Raw genomic sequence first — 19,066 nt, 5'->3', positions numbered from 1 at the left:
AAATTAAAATCCCAATCCTTTTTATTTGGGTAAAACTTTACTTCCTATTTGATAAAGGAGATTTTTTGAAACTTTATTTGATTGGATGTTTTTATTTTTTATTAATATATTGTGGGTCCTAAAATCACTTAGTCTTTCTATTTTGTGAAGAAAATCACTCAATCTTTTACTTGTAAAGAGAAACACATCTTTTCTTTATTTTGAAGGGGCCACAAGCAATAATTATTATATATGCTTCCTAAACCAATAGAAAGCGAAGATCAAATATTAAATTGTGTCAAAATTTTGGGAGGATCCAGGGCCCTTCAGGCCTTAACAAGCCTCCGCTCCTAGACCCATTAATGTAGGGATTTGTTGTAATTACTCTCCATGAAAAGTTCTAAGTCTGAGTCATAGTATCATTGTAGTGTGTAAATTTAGTATGTTATCGTCCCTCTCAATAAAAAAAAATCTTAAAAAAATACATTAATATATATAAATGTGTTAAAACATTGGGAGACTTCGGAAAAGCCCAAAGGAGAGAGAAAATTTTTAAAAGAATCAAAAATGGACAAAATTGCCCTTATTTATTTTTTGATTTCCTAAGAAATCTTTTACATTTGCATGTCTTTGGTTTGAAAGTTGAGAGATTATTCTGTCTTTTTTGAAAAAGCTTTGGCTTTTTTCAAAAGTGAAAGTTTTTTTATGGGTAAAACCTAAATTTACTTAAAACATTTGCGGACAAGCCGTGTTACAATCACAACAATAATTTTCTTGATATGTTATATTATTATTTTGTGGTAGAATGTGCATCTATTAGGTTGCTTCTCTTTCATACCATGTCGGCTATAGAGCACCAAAATAAAAGAATTACCCACACGGCAGTCATGCGACCTTTGATCTTAGCCAAAAGGCCAAGAAATGTATTTGTATATTGTTTATCAATTTCCCATCTCAGGTTTTGTAAAGTTTAAAATTTGACTTATTATTTAATTTAAAGATCTGTAGGTCTTCTTTATAAAGGCCAAGAAAAATACAAGACTCCTGCGAATTATTGCTTCTCTTTCATACCATGCGAATTATTGCTACATGGAAAAGATATTTGTTTGGTGACTATGTGACATTTGTTTGTGAAAGAGATATTTATATTTAGGTACGAATGTGACGGCACATGAAAAAGGCTTAGTGGTCTTCATTTTAGGTACACAGAATGTGATATTAGCCGTACATTTTGACCTGCAAATTATGGATGAAACAAGATAGCATGTGTTGTCTAAAAATGTTGAAACAATTTAAATTATTAATTTAATATACAGAAATGAGGATTTGAACTTTGGTGCAAGGGAGTGGGCTCACTATCCTGATCAATTGCCCTAAATCACATTTGCGAAATATTGAATCTTTTTAAGGCATTCCTTTATTTATTTTGCCAACTTATTACATTGAATATTTTTCTCAAGCTTGTTCAAACATGCAAAACCCTGCGTTCACAATAGTGAAGCCTCCATCTACCAAAAGATTATGCCCACTAACATACTTTGACTCATCACTACCCAAGTAAAGAGCAGCTTTAGCAATATCTTCTGCCTTAAGAACCCCACCTTTAAGGTTGGAATAAACACCATGAAGTTTATCATCATCAAGCTTAAAGAACTCCTTCACTAAAGGCGTGGAAACTATATACGGTGACACACAATTCACACGAATACCGTGTTGTCCAAGCTCTACGGCCGTGTTTCTCACCAGCCCTACTAAACCATGCTTTGAACTTGTGTATGCATGTGGTGCGCAACCCCCGATGGTAGAACATGTGAAATTAGAGAATTTGTTAAGAAGAATAATTCTCAGTTGTTATTGATAGAGCCAAAAGGCTAAGTATTTATAGAGATATTACAGGCTTAACTAGGAAAACTAGGTTACTTGGAGACTACTCCAAATCAATTACAATCAACTAATAAAAGGAAACTAAATAACAATTTAATAACATTCCTAATTTCCAACACTCCCCCTCAAGTTGGAGAGTGGATATCAAGAACGTCCAACTTGCACAAGAGATTGTGAAAGGTGTTACTCCCAAAGGTTGCTGATAAAGAGGCAGTGGTGTCACTGCTGTAGAGGGGGCAGCTGTGTCGCAGCTGTGTCACTGTTGTAATGAAGGCAAATTTGGAGGCAAATGGAGCAGCGGTGAGCTGCTGTAAAGGGGGTTGTTGCTCCTCTCAAATCCGACGATGTATGAGAGTCGTGAGTTGAAGGAAGTAGCACCCAAATAAAGTTGCATCTATCTCCCCATCAAATTTGACACTGATAAATGGTCAAGATTTGAAAGAAGAGAAATTGAAATAATAGTAAAGAGACTCAAACATGCCAGTCTTATGGCAGAAACAAATGCAAGAGGGGAATGTGGTAGCATACGGCTGTCTCATGAAGAAAAAAACTTCAAAAAAGGAGAATAGTAAGGGAGGAAACCCAGCAAATCATGAACAGAGACAAAGACAAAGATAAGGTGCTCAAACTGAGAAGCGAAAAGGCAACTCAAGAGAGTAGCTGAAGAAGACAGAGACCAGCAGAACAGTCAAATGAAAGGCTCGACGAGCGTTGATGAGGCTCGTGGAGGAAAATAACCAGAGACCGGCAGAACAGTCAAATGAAAGGCTCGACGAGCGTTGACGAGGCTCGTGGAGGAAAAATAACGGCTCGGTGAGCGGTGACAAGGCTCACGGAGGAAAATAACCAGAGACCGGCAGAACAGTCAAATGAAAGGCTCGACGAGCGTTGACGAGGCTCGTGGAGGAAAATAACGGCTCGGTGAGCGGTGACAAGGCTCATGGAGGAAATAAACGGCTTAGTGAGCAGTGACGAGGCTCACGAAGGAATCGCAATGAAGACGGCGTGCCTGCCGCAAGTGTAGACGACTTAAAAAAATGATGGGTAGGCTCGGTGAAGGCCGAAGATGCCGTGGTTGTGGCAAGCGTAGTAGACATCAAAACATGGGCTCAATATCTGATTGCAACAGAGAGCATGACTAGAGATGGCTCAATATGATTTGTATAGAGAGCAATACTTGTATGAAAAACATAAGGAAATTGCAGCGCCAAAGAAGGGTGCGACTGTTGGTTTAGTTAGATGTAGGAACTGTGGGATGGTATGGCTTTGGTAGCGGGAATAAAATATTGATCATTGAGGAGAGGGTGAATAAGACGACTATACAAGATGAATACCCATCATGGGTGAGGGATGAAAAGCGCCAACGACTCTCAATTTGGCAAAGGATTTCAAAGATTAGCAACTAGGGTTGTGAAACATCGGATTGTGAAGAAAATAAGGTTTGTAAAAAAGTTTCAAGAGACGCCCTAGAATCAGTGCTGTGATACCATGTGAAATTAGAGAATTTGTTAAGAAGAATAATTCTCAGTTGTTATTGATAGAGCCAAAAGGCTAAGTATTTATAGAGATATTACAGGCTTAACTAGGAAAACTAGGTTACTTGGAGACTACTCCAAATCAATTACAATCAACTAATAAAAGGAAACTAAATAACAATTTAATAACATTCCTAATTTCCAACAGAACAAGCACTAGCAGTGTTGATTATGCTACCTTTTCCAACTGGGATCATAACACGAGCTGCATGTTTGATCCCCAAAAACGCACCAACCAGATTTACCCTAATCACTTGCTCAAATTCTATCTTGTCATTGTCAAGGATGTTGGGTTTTACCATGCCAGCTATACCTGCATTGTTGAACATGATGTCTAGCTTTCCATATTTGTTTGTGGCTGTTTGGACAACGTTTTCGACGTCTTCTTCTTTCGTTACATCGCAATGGACAAATGAAGTGGACGAAGGGCTTAGGTCTCTGCAAACAGATTCAGCCAAGTCGTCTTGCACATCTGCAATCACAACTTTAGCTCCATGTTTTGAGAAGAGTCTTGCAGTGGACTCTCCTATACCGCTCGCCCCACCAGTGATTACGGCCACTTTACCTTCAAGCCTTCAGTATTTACAAAGCAATGTGAGTTTCAACAAAAAAACATGATAACAATGGCGAAAGTCTTGTGTTCCACTCAATGTAAATAAGGAAGTTGGATTTAGAACGACAAAGGGGAAAATGAACTTCATATAAAAATTACTGAAGGGAAAATTTTGAAATAAAATAGAGTTTTTGTCTCCGATCCCTAGTCTCCAATGTTCTTCTTGTAAGATAATTAGCAAATATAGGTTCATAATTTAATTGTGCTATGATATTCGTCAAAGGTGTAAGGGTTAAATCATAGGTTCATAATTTAATTGACACAGCAAAGAGCCTGTGCACTCCAATTTCAAATTCCTCTCTTTGAAGATTAGATTAATTTAGAATAATTTAGACTATCGCTTATGTATATATCTCAAAGAGTTTTAATGTAATTGACTTCAATAAATTTCATGTACATTATCCTTATGTGACTAGGGCGGAACTGTGACTAAAGCGGAACTAGAAATTTATCAATGGATGGGCTACCTAAAAATTTTAGCTAAAAAGAGACATCAAAATTTTTAGCTAGGAATATATATATATATATATATATATATATATATATAGTGTGTGTGTGTGTGTGTGTGTTAGTTGTAAACACAAAACAATAGTTAACATACTGTTCCATTTTTGAAGCCCTCTTCTTACTTATGAATTTCAATTACTTACCGAGTCTGCAATTGCGGGTTGAAAGATTTATGAGGATTTTTATTGGACCGTCCAATATTAAATAGCTTTTCCCTTTTTGTTAAATCTATATATATAAAGTAAAAGGTAGAGAATGATGAAACATTCAAAATACCAGAAAATGCCCTTGGTTAATGCAAACATTAAGAATTCAAATTATTAATTAAATGAGGATAATATGGTAAATTCACACTTTTTCATATTTAAAAAAATTAAAAGAAAAAGAAAAAGCAGATAATGGATCCTATTTTTATGGAACACAACTACCCATTATCTTTTTTAATTCTAAAATAAATTTACTTATTTTTTTAAAAAAACCTCTCGCAAGCGCGGAAGCGCGTGCAGAGAGGCTAGTAGCAGAGCACACAAATTGATTTGACAAAAAAAAATATATATTTCCTGAATCTTATGTGTTGTATTTGATGGTGGGCCATATAGCCTTTTTTTTTTTTCACCTTAAAAAAACTTTCGCCAAAAGGCAGCAAAATTGTTGCTGGTGGAACATATAAATAGACTTTTTTTTTTCCTTCAAAATCTACTTGGGCTACAGCCCACCATAGTCATTGATTCGATTTCACCCTTGGGTCTATTTTATAGATTTTATTTTTATTTATTTTTCATGAAATAAAAATGTATATAAAACATTCATTTAATATAAACGTTATAATGAAACTATTGAGAAATATTGAAAAAGGAAACAAAGTAAGGACATCTTTAGCAACTGAAAATTACTTCAATAATACAACCATAAAGAGGGTCTCTAGCCACAAAGTGTCAATACAAAGAGTACACCAACAACAATGGTCGGCTTAACTACTGAGTGTTGTTTTCTGTGGAAAATAACTAATTAATCAAAGCCCCATTTTATTTTAATTTTTTTGACAGGAGTCAAAGACCGATTGAAATCAATTAATTCTATTTCTTTTTACATCTTATGTTCATCCTCTTATTATTATTATTTTTTTTAAACATAATTAGAATTCATAAAAAAATTTAGGACACAGCCATGATAGTTACCAGAGCCATAGTCATGACATCGACGACCATCCTAGAAAACAAAAGAAAAAACAAAGAAGAATACAATCATCTTGTTTTAATTGGGACAAGTTAGGATAAAATGAAAATAATAAGATTTTAGGAGGTGTGAAGAGGATAAAAAAAAGCAAATAGAAGAAAATAAATAGATGCATATATAAATTATAATATACCTTCTTGCAGCAGCAGCTAGTAATGAGAAATTTCCGATAGCCATCACTCCTTTAAACCTCTATAACAAGAATGTTTGCTTCTTGAGACCTACACCAAAGTCATTCTAAGCTCTCCTTTGGACTTCCGAGTGTAACTTTGTTGTAGACTTGTAGCTGTATTTATAAGGCTTAGATTGGAGTTGTTGTGATTTTAAAATTCTGAATGAAAAAGTGTTTGGTAAATCAAGATAAAACTGTTTTTTAATTTTTTAAAGTTTTTTTTTAATCATAAATAGTCCTTAACGTTTACAAAATTATCACGATCGGTCTTTGAGGTTTTTTGTGACATTAATAGTTCTTAACGTTAGGGTTTTTTTTTGGGAGACTTTGGAAAAACCCAAAGGAGAGAGAAATTTTTTAAAAGAAGTCAAAATGGACAAAATTGCCTTTATTTAATTTTGGATTTCTCAAGGAATCCTTTACATTTGCATGTCTTTGATTAGAAAGTCGAGAGGTTTTTCTGTCTTTTTTGAAAAAGCTTTGGCTTTTTCCAAAAGTGAAAGTTTTTTTATGGCTAAAACCTAAATTTACTTTTTTTTTTCAATCACAAATGGTCTCTGCCGTTAGATATTATGTTAAGTGTCTGATGTGGAAGATAAGTGGAGCCCACATGTCCAATCACATCATGACATGTGGATTAAATAAATAAATAACTAATTTTTTTTTATGAAAATCCATTAAAAATTCATTTAGCCTCTCTCTCTCTCTCTCTCTCTCTCTCTCTCTCTCTCTACCCTCTCTCCTTCTTCTGCTCTCCCTCTCCCTCTGTTTTTTTCTTGTCTCTACAACCCGACCACCCCATGCCCACCCGCAACCCACCCTTCTCCCTCTGTATATTTTGCAAAATAATTACTTGCACAAGGTAGTTTCACATTTCCTTTTACACAAACATTTATTCAAACAACTTAAAATAATTAAAAACAGAGGGGGAGGTTAAAGGAGGAGAGAAATTACAGAGGGAGAGGGTAGGGAAGTTGGGCGTGGGTTGCAGGTCGATGGTGGCAATGTTAAAAAAAACAGAGACCATTAAAAGAATTCCAGAGACCATTTTTTCTTTTTTTTTTCTTTTTTTTTTAGTGTATATGACTATTATATAAAGTAAAAGGCAGAGAATAGTAAAACATTCAAAATACAGAAAATGCACTTGGTTAATGCAAACATTAAGAATTAAAATTATTAATTAAATGAGGATAATATGGTAAATTCACACTTTTTCATATTAAAAATAAAAGAAAAATATTATTTTTATGAAACACAACTACCCATTATCTTTTTTAATTCTAAAATAAATAATTTTTTTTTAAAAAGCCTCTCTTAGGTGCGGAAGCGCAGAGACTAGTTACTATTAAGATTATTAAAAAAATTGTAAATCATTGTAAAAGAACATAAATATCAATTTTTTTAAATTAGAAAAAATATAAATATAAAATTTCAATATCATACCCTTTTTGGTCATTATACACAATCACAGTACTTCTTGAAAAAAGTTTACCAAACACTATGACACTGTTTTTTATACTCACAACACTTTTACAAATATAGATTACCAAATACTTCATTGCTTCATTTCACAGCTATTTATTATGATAGCACAACAAAAGCAGTTTTTTTTTATTATTTAAAATTTTAAAAAAAGCACAGCAATACCCAACTAGCTCTAAGTCGATTTCAAACAACACAAGTAAATTTTATGCAGCACGTTATGAATACTTTTCACACCGCAGGCTTATATTTAGAACTTTCAAACAACACATGTGAATTTTATGCATCACGTTATGATTACTTTTCACACCACATGCTTATATTTAGAACTTTCAAACAACCCATGTGAATTTTATGCAGCACGTTATGAATACTTTTCACACCATATGCTTATATTTAGAACAATTATTTGTGCTACCAACTACCACTCACACCGTATGTGATTGAACTCAATTATGTTGAATATAATTATAAGATAAATTTTTTATAAGATATTAACGCACGATAACATGATGTTATTATAAACTTACATGTTATAATATAAATAAATAATATAATTTAAAGTCAAATATATGTGTGAAAACATTTGCGGATTGGTTTAACAACATTACGAGCGGTGTTACAGTCACAACAATAATTATCTCGATATGTTTAGATTATTATTAGTATTATTATTGCGGTAGAATGAGCATATCTATTAGATTAAAATTACCCTAGTCTTCTTCCCTTTCATCCCATGTCAGCTATAGGGCAGGAAAATAAAAGAATTACCCACGTTGCAGTCGTGGGACCCTTGATATGGTTTATCAATTTCCCATCTCAGGTTTTATACATTTCAAATTTGATTTATTTTATTTAAAGATTCGTAGAGTATCTTCTTTGTAATTTTTGTTTTCATCAAAAAAGAAAAAGACACTTGTGTGAATTATTGCTTCTTTTGTTATAAAATATGAAAGTACTAGTGAATATTAGAGTGAGATTGTATTTGCTGTTGTGATATTACACTAATAGAATTTTCTCTCTCGGATAAAACTTAACTCTCTGATTTCTCTCTCATTTTTCTCTTTTGATTGGTGTGTCTAGCTTCATCAGCTCAGGATTCCTTTTATAGCGAAAATTTACAGCTACCACAGTGAATTTGATAAGCAATTCACCGGGTGTTGTAACATTTTCTACACAGCCTTAACTTTAGTCTTTTCACTTTCACCTATAACACACAAAAGTCTTCATCCTAATAGTTGTGGGCCATCCACATATTTACAACATCTCTTTCATGCCATGCCAGCTACATGGAAGAGGATCTTCTTTGTAATTTGTTATAAAAAAAAAAATTATTTTAAAAATGGTGTGAATTAGTGCTTCTCTGTTTAATGTCGAGGTGTGGCATGTGTTTGTGGAAGAGATATTTATACTTAGGTACAATTTAGGACAGGGTACGCATGTGATGGCACAGAAAAAATGAATATCACAAGTATTACTGCCACTGGAGGAAGCTGCTGTGCTGTGTTATGTGGCAAACATTCACAAGTAAGGGTTCGTAAGAGACGCTGCGCAAATTATTTATTTTGCCAACTTATTACATTGAACATTTTTCTCAAGCTTGTTCAAACATGCAAAACCCTGCGTTCATAATAGTGTAGCCTCCATCTACCAAAAGATTATGCCCACTAACATACTTTGACTCATCACTACCCAAGTAAAGAGCAGCTTCAGCAATATCTTCTGCCTTAAGAACCCTACCTTTAAGGTTGGAATAAGCACCATGAACTCCATCATCATCAATCTTAAAGAACTCCTTTGCTAACTTCGTGGCAACTGCATACGGTGACACACAATTCACACGAATACCATGTTGTCCAAGCTCCACGGCCGTGTTTCTCACCAGCCCTACTAAACCATGCTTTGAACTTGTGTATGCATGTGATGCGCAACCCCCGATGGTAGAACAAACACTAGCAGTGTTTATTATGCTACCTTTTCCAGCTGGGATCATAACACGAGCTGCATGTTTGATCCCCAAAAACGCACCAACTAGATTTACCCTTATCACTTGCTCAAATTCTACCTTGTCATTGTCAAGGATGTTGGGTTTATTCGTGCCAATTATACCTGCATTGTTGAACATGATGTCTAGCTCTCCATATTTGTTTGTGGTTGTTTGGACAGCGTTTTCGACGTCTTCTTCTTTCGTTACATCACAATGGACAAACAAAGTGGGCGAAGGGCTTAGGTCTCTGCAAACAGATTCAGCCAAGTCGTCTTGCACATCTGCAATCACAACTTTAGCTCCATGTTTTGAGAAGAGTCTTGCAGTGGACTCTCCTATGCCGCTCGCCCCACCAGTGATTAGGGCCACTTTACCTTCAAGCCTTCAGTATTTACAGAGCAGTGTGAGTTTCAACAAAAAACATAATAACAATGGCAAATCACTCCTCAAATGGTGAAAGTCTTGTGTTCCACTCAATGTAATTAAGGAAGTTGGATTTAGAACGACAAAGGGGAAAATGAACTTCATAAAAAAATTACCAAGGGGAAAATTTTGAAATAAAATAGAGTTTTAGTCTCCGATCCCAAGTCTCCACTGGTCTTCTTGTAAGATAATTAGCAAATATAGGTTCATAATTTAATTGTGCTATCGTATTCGTCAAAGGTGTAAGGATTAAATCATAAGTTCATAATTTAATTGACATGGCAAAGAGCCCGTCCCTTTGCACCCCAAGTTCAAATTCCCTTTCTTGAAGATTAGATTAATTAGAGTAATATAGACTATCACTTGTATAAATATAAATATAAATATAAATATATATATATAAATCTCAAAGAGTTTTAATGTAATTAACTTCAATATTTATTTGTCTTTCCTGTACAATATCCTTATGTGACTAGGGCAGAACTAGGAATTTATCAATGGGTGAGCTACCTAAAATTTTTAGCTTAAACTCTAATTTTTTTTATTTTTTAACTTACAATTTTTGTAGTTTTTCTATAAATAAAAATATATATATTAAATCATATAAACCACTCTAATTCATAGCTCTATTGACTAATTTTCAATAAAATTTATCATAAAATAAATATATATTAAATTTCTTGGTATCAACCAAAATAAGCTTCAGAAATACAAAGTGAAAAATATAAATAATTCAATTTCACATATATACATTATATATTAGTTGTAAATACAAAACAATAGTTAACATACTGTTTCATTTTTGAAAGTCTCTTCCTACTTGTGAATTTCAATTACTTACTGTGTCGACAATTGTGGATTAAAAGATTTACGAGGATTTTTATCGGACCGTCCAATATTAAATAGCTTTTCCCTTTTCTTTTTTTTTCAAAAAAGAATATTTCATTAACAATGTCATGGGCAGCAGAGAACACAAATTTATTTGACAAAAAAAAACAAAAAACAAAAATATTTCCCGAATCTTCTGTGTTGTATTTGATGGTGGGCCATATAGCCTTTTTTTCACCTTAAAAAACCTTTCGCCAAAAGGCAGCAATCTTGTTGCTGGCGGGCCATGTAAATAGACCATTTTTTTATCTTCAAAATCTACTTGGGCTACAGCCCACCATAGTCATTGATTACAACCTTGGGTCTATTTTATAGATTTTATTTTTATTTATTTTTCATGAAAAATAAAAATTTATATAAAACATTAATTTAATATAAAAGTTATAATGAAACTATTGTGAAATATTGAAAAAGAAAATAAAGTAAGGACATCTTTAGAAATTGAAAATGCTTCAAAAATCCAACCACAAAGAGGATTTCCAGTCACAAAGTGTCAATACAAAGAGTACACCAACAACAAAGGTCGGCTTAACTACTGAGTGTTGTTTTCTGTGGAAAATAACTAATTAATCAAAGCCCCATTTTATTTTAATTTTTTTGCCAGGAGTCAAAGACCGATTGAAATCAATTATTTCTATTTCTTTTTCCATCTTATATTCATCCTCTTTTTATTATTATTTTTTAAAACATAATTAGAATTCATAAAAAAATTTAGGACACAGCCATGATAGTTACCAGAGCCATAGTCATGACATCTACGACCATCCTAGAAAACAAAAGAAAAAACAAAGAAGAATACAATCATCTTGTTTTAATTGGGACAAGTTAGGATAAAATGAAAATAATAAGATTTCCTATAGCCATATATAAATTATAGAAGAAAATAAATAGATGCATATATAAATTATAATTTACCTTCTTGCAGCAGCAGCAAGTAATGAGAAATTTCCTATAGCCATCAATCTTATAAACCTCTATAACAAGAATATTTGCTGCTTATTGAGACCTTCACCAAAGTCGTTCTAAGTTATCTTTTGGACTTCCGAGTGTAACTTTGTTGTAGACTTGTACCTGTATTTATAAGGCTTAGTTTGGAGTTCCTGTGATTTTAAAACTCTGAATGAAAAAGTGTTTGGTAAATCAAGATAAAACTGCTTTTTTTTTAAAAAAAAATGCTTTTTTTTATCACAAATGATTCATGATGTTTACATAATTATTACGAATAATCCTTGATGTTTTTTTGTGACATTAATAGTCCTTAACATTAGGGTGTTTTTTTTTATAATCACAATTGATCCTTTCCATTACAAATTCTGTTAAATGTTTTGATGTGGAAGATAAGTGGAGCCCACATATCCAATCACATTGCGACCTGTGGATTAAATAGATAAAAAAATAATTTTTTTTAATGAAAATCCATTTAGCCTCTCTCTCTCTCTCTCTCTCTCTCTCTCCTCCCTGTGCTGCTCCCTCTCCCTTATGTTTTTTTCTTGCCTCGACAAACCGACCACCCGATGCCCACCCGCAACCCACCCTTCTCCTTCTGTATATTTTGCAAAATAATCACTTGCACAAGGTAGTTTCATATTTTCTTTTACACAAACATTTATTCAAACAACATAAAATAATTAAAAATAGAGGGGGAGAGTAGAGGATGAGAGAAAATACAAAGGGAGAAGGTAGGGGAGTTGGGCATGGGTTGCGGGTTGTGGATGGTAGTGTTAAAAAAACAGAGGCCATTTCTTCATGCGGGTGGCAGTGGCAAGAAAAAAACAGAGGGAGATTCCCAGGCTCTGCCATTCGAAAAGACATGTTTACCTAACGACGTAACGAGACTTGGTGACCCTTGGGATACCTGGAAAGTGCCTCATGCGAAGAGATCATACCCCCCCCAAAAGAGGCCCAGGCTCCTCGACTCCCACAAATACTCCGAACGGCACCATACAAACCAACTAAATATCAATCATTCTTACGGCAACCCACGAGTATCGAAGACAAAAGCAAGTCCCCAACTAAGAAGAGCTCTCAATTGGGAACTTAGAGGACTCCTGTTTATACCAGAATTAACGAGCCAATAAGGGCATCACACGTGGACAAAATAGGGCATCGGCAAGGTAGCCCTCGTTACCCAGGACTACCGATGGCAATAATAGGTCAAATATATCCCTTGGCCAAGTGGAGCACACACAACGAATGTCTACAGTCCCACATCGAAATTCTACACAACATGCACACCTCCCAAGGCTTATAAAAAAGAGCACAAGTCCCAAAATGGAGGTAATTGGAACTTTCAGCATACTACCCACCGCTCTGTCCATATTAATTACTAGATCCGTACTTAGTTAAGCATTGAAAAGCCTTCGGCCAGTACCACACTGGTGCCCTAGGTCTTACCGAACGTTTTCTCATCTTGCAGATCAAGTGCTTTACCAAGACCCAGAGTATTCCGAAGACCCATAAATCACTAAGTTGAGCCCAAAAGTGCCAAACCACTTTTTCGTATCAACATAATTATTTGTGCTATCGACTACTACTCACACCGTATGTGCTAAAATATGAAAACTATCAGAGAATATTTGTTTGTGGGAATTTTCTGTGTATTCTTCTCCTTGTAGGAGGTCATATTTATAATACAACGAAACCTGAATGGGCAAGTAAATAATAAATTCCTAAATCCATTTACAGTAGGAAATCAGGAATTAAAATAAATCAATTACAATTATAATAGGAATTCTTAGTGTGTAAGGAAAGTAAGTCAATATCCACAAGTCACGCCAACACTCCCCCTCACGTTGGTGCATAGATGTCGCCAATGCCCAACTGATCCAGTGAATTGTGGAATGCTTTACTGGAAATTGTCTTTGTCAAAATATCCGCCAATTGATCCTCGAATTTCACAAAAGGAAACTGAAACACTTTAGCCTCAAGCTTCTGTTTGATGAAGTGTCGATCCACCTCAACATGTTTAGTACGATCATGCTGAACCGGATTCTGTGCAATGGCTATAGTAGCCTTGTTGTCACAAAAAAGATTCATTGTGGATGTAGGTTTATACACAAGTTCAGTAAGCAACTTTCTTAACCAAAGAAGTTCACAAATGCCTTTAGTCATGCCTCTGAACTCGGCTTCTGCACTGGATAAAGCTACTACATTCTGTTTCTTGCTCCTCCATGTCACCAAATTACCTCCCACGAATGTGAAGTAACCCGATGTGGATTTTCTATCTGTTACATTACTTGCCCAATCTGCATCTGAATAACTATCAATATTTAGATGACCATGCTTTGAGAACATAAGTCCTTTTCCAGGTGCAGACTTCAAATATCTAAGTATCCGAAGAACTGCATTCATGTGATCTTCACTTGGAGAGTGCATAAATTGACTGACAACGCTCACCGCATAAGTAATGTCTGGTCGAGTATGTGACAAATAGATTAATCTTCCCACTAACCTTTGGTATCTTTCTTTGTTAGTTGGAACTTGATCCGGATATTCTCCAAGATGATGATTCTGGACAATAGGAGTGTCCGTAGGTTTGCAATCTAGCATTCCTGTGTCTGTCAACAAGTCCAAGACATATTTTCTTTGAGAGAGAAATATGCCTTGCTGTGATCGAGCCACCTCAATTCCCAAGAAATACTTGAGTCTACCTAGATCCTTCATCTCAAACTCCGTAGCCAGATAGTCTTGTAGCTGTGATATTTCCTGTTTATCATTCCCAGTAATAATCATATCATCAACATAGATTATTAATGCTGTTACCTTCCCTTTTCGATGTTTCAAGAACAGAGTATGATCTGAGTTACACTGTTTGAAACCATTGTTCTTCATTGTCATGGTGAACCGTCCAAACCATGCACGTGGTGATTGTTTCAATCCATACAATGCTTTTCGTAACCTGCAAACTGTTCCAATCTGAGAAGTATTATATCCAGGAGGAATGTCCATGTACACCTCCTCCGTGAGTTCGCCATGTAGAAAAGCATTCTTTACATCAAACTTGTGTAGTGGCCAATCCAAATTAGCTGCAAGGGACAATAAGACTCTGACGGTGTTTAACTTTGCAACTGGAGCAAAGGTTTCTTCATAGTCTATATCATAGGTCTGTGTGTACCCTTTTGCCACAAGTCTTGCCTTGTATCGCTCGATAGATCCATCTGCATTGTGTTTTATAGTAAACACCCATCTACATCCGATAGTTTTTTTTCCTCGTGGTATAGTCTCCAATGTCCAAGTTTGATTTTTTTCAAGAGCTTTCATCTCCTCTTTTATAGCTTGGACCCACTTAGGATCTTTCAATGCTTCAGAGACCTTGGTTGGAATATGGATAGCAGACAACTGATGCACAAAAGCCTTGAGTGGTTCAGACAGCGTCTCAGTGGATACATGATTTGCAATTGGATACTTAGATGTCTTGCCAATATCAGGTGAATAACGGTTTGGTGGCTTCCCACGATTTTGCCTGAAATGTAATTGATATCCAATAGTTTTATCATTTAAATGTACAAGTCTAGTAGGAGCAGTTACTTCAAGGATATTCTTAGGAGATTGGTTTGTAAGTACTGTTGAGTTAGAGAGGGGGTCTTCATCTTGTTGTTCTGTATTGCCTGTAGGTGTGAAACTCGGATCAGAAATATCTTCGCATGGATCAGGTAGGTCAGGCAATTGATCGCTATGAATGGGCGATTAGTCACTTTTCAACAGAGAGTAATCTCGTGCTCCAGACTCGGGATGATCAATCATTTCTGTACAGAGACGAATTTCTTTATTTTCCAAGTTGCTCCAATTCTGCTCTTCACTTTGTATCTCCCCCTGAAGCGAAGAATTAGATGATGGGTCATGGAAGAACAGCTCAGATTCCAGAAAGGTCACATCCAAAGTGACATAGGTTCGTTGGGTAGGAGGGTGATAACAGCGGTAACCTTTCTGATGAGTGGCATAACCCACAAAAACACAACGAAGCGCACAGGGATCAAGTTTGCTACGTTGATTTTTGTGGAGATGAACGAAAGCCACACATCCAAAGATTCGGGGTGTGAGTACCAAAACAGAGGGCAGAGGTCTGTGTTCTGCAAGCACCTGTAAGGGAGTTTTAAAGGTCAATACACCAGAAGGCATGCGGTTGATCAGGTGAATTGCGGTGACAATAGCATCATCCCAGTGATGGCGAGGAACGTGAGCGCCAATCAGAAGTGCTCGGGCAGTTTCAAGAAGATGTCGATTCTTTCGTTCAGCAACGCCATTTTGCTGCGATGTCTGAGGACAAGTCGTCTCATGGATAATTCCATATTGTTGGAAGTAAGTCTGAAAGTCATGATTAACAAATTCTCCACCATTGTCTGAGCGAAGAATCTGGATTTGAGCATTAAACTGAGTTTTCATCTGTTTATGGAAGGACTGAAAACGGGAAAACACTTCGTTTTTATTCTTCAACAAATAAAGTCATGTCATCCGTGTACAATCATTGATGAATGTGACAAACCATCGAACACCAGAAGGAGCAGTGATAGGCGAAGGTCCCCAGACATCAGGGTGAATTAAGGTAAATGGAGTAGTACACTTGTTCGTACTCAACGGGTAGGGCACACGGTGACTCTTGGCCAAAATACAAGTATCACATGTGAAGTCGGAGTCCTTGAAACCTGAGAATAAATCTGGTATAAGATGCTTCATATAACTAAAAGACGGATGTCCCAATCGACGGTGCCACAACCAGATTTGTTTTTTTTGCTATCAAAGGGATGTGTCACACTGTTAGCCACGCCAGGACTGAAGTCATCGACATAATATAGCCCCACTCTCTTAGGACCACGACCAAGAATCTCCTTAGTGTGAATATCCTGAAGCAAACAAAAACTTGGGCAAATGAGTACACAACAATTAAATTGTTCAGTAAGCTGACTAACTGACAACAATTTAGTGGATAAAGATGGAACAAGTAAAGTATTAGATAGTGTGAGAGAGGATGAAAGTGCAACAGTGCCAGCCCCTGTCACAGGATAAGTAACACCATTGGCATTTGCAATACAGGTTCATCGAGGTTGTGTAGTATTCATAAAATCATCATGATCAAACGTCATATGATCAGTTGCACCGGAATCAATTATCCAGCTCCTGGAATCAATCTTATCGGAAGTATGGAATCCATAACCAGTACCATTACTGGTCATATTGCATTGTCCTCGATCTGTTAAAGTAGCCCACCAATCGGGGTAGCCATGCAATTTAAAATAAGTAAATTTAGGTTTTACCCATAAAAAAACTTTCACTTTTGAAAAAAGCCAAAGCTTTTTCAAAAAAGACAGAATAACCTCTCAACTTTCAAACCAAAGACATGCAAATGTAAAGGATTTCTTAGGAAATCAAAAAATAAATAAGGGCAATTTTGTCCATTTTTGCTTCTTTTAAAAATTTTCTCTCTCCTTTGGGCTTTTCCAAAGTCTCCCTTTAAAATAAGTCTCACAAGTGTGTCTCGGATCACCACAATATGCGTAATCTGGTCCATGTGTCGGGGTCGTTAGTCGAGAAGTTATAATCTGTGCAACGGAAGATGCATAGGATACAGGTTGAGTAGGAATTTGGATCGGAATCTGAGCCTGAGTCGGGGCCGGAGTCGGAGTCGAAATCGGTATTGGGGACAAATTCGGGGTCGGGGTTGTTATCGGAGTGGAGGTCGGGGTCGTCTTCGGAGTCAGGGTCGGGGTCGGGGTCGTCATCATCATAGTCGAGGTCGAGGTCGGGGTCGTCAAAAGAGGATCCTGATTCGGGATCGGGTTCGGGGTCAAAGTCTGCATCTGTAGGAGCTGAGCCATCTGGGCACTCAACTCAACGATGGTTGGTTGAGAATGAGAAGAAGGAGTTGGTGGTGCTACCTCCATGAGGGTTGAAAAAATCATCAACCCCCATAGCGGCGACGGGGGTTTGAAACTAGAGTCAGCAATTCCAAGATCGCCGCTCTGATACCATGATAAAATATGAAAACTATGAGAGAATATTTGTTTGTGGGAATTTTCTGTGTATTCTTCTCCTTGTAGGAGGTCATATTTATAATATAATGAAAACTGAATGGGCAAGTAAATAATAAATTCCTAAATCCATTTACAGTAGGAAATCAGGAATTAAAATAAATCAATTACAATTATAATAGGAATTCTTGGTGTGTAAGGAAAGTAAGTCAATATCCACAAGTTACGCCAACAGTATGTGATTGAACTCAATTATGTTCAATACAATTATAGGATAAATTTTTTATGGAACACTAAAGCGCGACAACATGATGTTATTATATACTGACATGTTGTAATATAAATGAATAACATAATTTAACCTCAAATATATGTGTGAAAACATTTGCGGATTAGTTTAACAACATTACGAGCGGTGTTACAGTCACCACAATGATTATCTCGATATGTTTAGATTATTATTAGTATTATTATTGCGGTAGAATGAGCAACTATTAGATTACGATTGCTCTAGTCTTCTTCCCTTTCATACCATGTCAGCTCTAGGGCAAGAAAATAAAAGAATTACCCATTTGCAGTCATGGGACCCTTGATTTTAGCCAAAAAACCAAAAAAGGTACTTGTAAATGGTTTATCAATTTCCCATCTCAGGTTTTATACATTTTCAAATTTTATTTATTTTATTTAAAGATTCGTAGAGTATCATCTTTATAATTTTTGTTTTCATCAAAAAAGAAACAAACGCTTGTGTGAATTATTGCTTCTCTTGTTATAAAATAGACAAAGTATGAAAGTACCAGTGAATATTGAAGTGAGATTGTATTTGCTGTTGTGATATTATACTGATAGAATTTCCTCTCTCGGATAAAACTTTCTAACTCTCTGATTTCTCTCTCACTTTTTCTCTTCTGATTGGTGTGTCTAGCTTCATCAGCTCAGGATTCCCTTTATAGGGAAAATTTACAGCTGCCGCAATGAATTTGATAAGCAATTCACCTGGTGCAGTAAACATTTTCTACAGTGCCTTAACTCTAGTCTTTTCACTTTCACCTATAATACACAAAAGTCTTTATCCTAATAGTTGTGGCCCATCCACATATGTACATCTCTTTCATGCCATGCCAGCCACATGGAAGTGGTGGTACAATTTTGTTTAAAGATGCGTAGAGGATCTTCTTTGTAATTTGTTTTTCCAAAAGAAAAACAATAAAAAACAATAAAAACTGGTGTGAAATAGTGCTTCTCTGTCATACATGGAAATGGAGGTATGATTTTGTGAAAGAGATATTTATAGTTAGGTACAATTAGGACAGGGTACGCATGAGATGGCACAGAAAAAATGGATTGGTTGTCTTCATTTTAAGGGACAAAAAATTGGTGGTGGTCATTTTAAGG

General features: G+C 35.7%; 2 protein-coding genes across 2 annotated transcripts; both read right to left on the bottom strand.

The window, feature by feature from the left end:
- On the bottom strand, positions 1,250–6,239 carry LOC18773730 (secoisolariciresinol dehydrogenase). Its single transcript, XM_020566094.1, has 4 exons — positions 5,888–6,239; positions 3,545–3,971; positions 3,126–3,127; positions 1,250–1,780 (listed from the first exon to the last, which is right to left on the bottom strand). The coding sequence occupies exons 1-4, from the start codon at positions 5,929–5,931 to the stop codon at positions 1,435–1,437; spliced, it is 819 nt and encodes a 272-aa protein (XP_020421683.1). The 5' UTR covers positions 5,932–6,239; the 3' UTR covers positions 1,250–1,434.
- LOC18775250 (secoisolariciresinol dehydrogenase) lies at positions 8,965–12,287 on the bottom strand. The gene is made up of 2 exons (XM_007206753.2): positions 11,622–12,287; positions 8,965–9,777 (listed from the first exon to the last, which is right to left on the bottom strand). The coding sequence occupies exons 1-2, from the start codon at positions 11,663–11,665 to the stop codon at positions 9,003–9,005; spliced, it is 819 nt and encodes a 272-aa protein (XP_007206815.1). The 5' UTR covers positions 11,666–12,287; the 3' UTR covers positions 8,965–9,002.

The sequence above is a fragment of the Prunus persica genome, chromosome G6 (genome assembly GCF_000346465.2).
Source record: "Prunus persica cultivar Lovell chromosome G6, Prunus_persica_NCBIv2, whole genome shotgun sequence".
Taxonomy (NCBI): domain Eukaryota; kingdom Viridiplantae; phylum Streptophyta; class Magnoliopsida; order Rosales; family Rosaceae; genus Prunus; species Prunus persica.
Note: the sequence above shows the minus strand (reverse complement) of the source record. Positions and strands in the feature narration are given on the sequence as shown.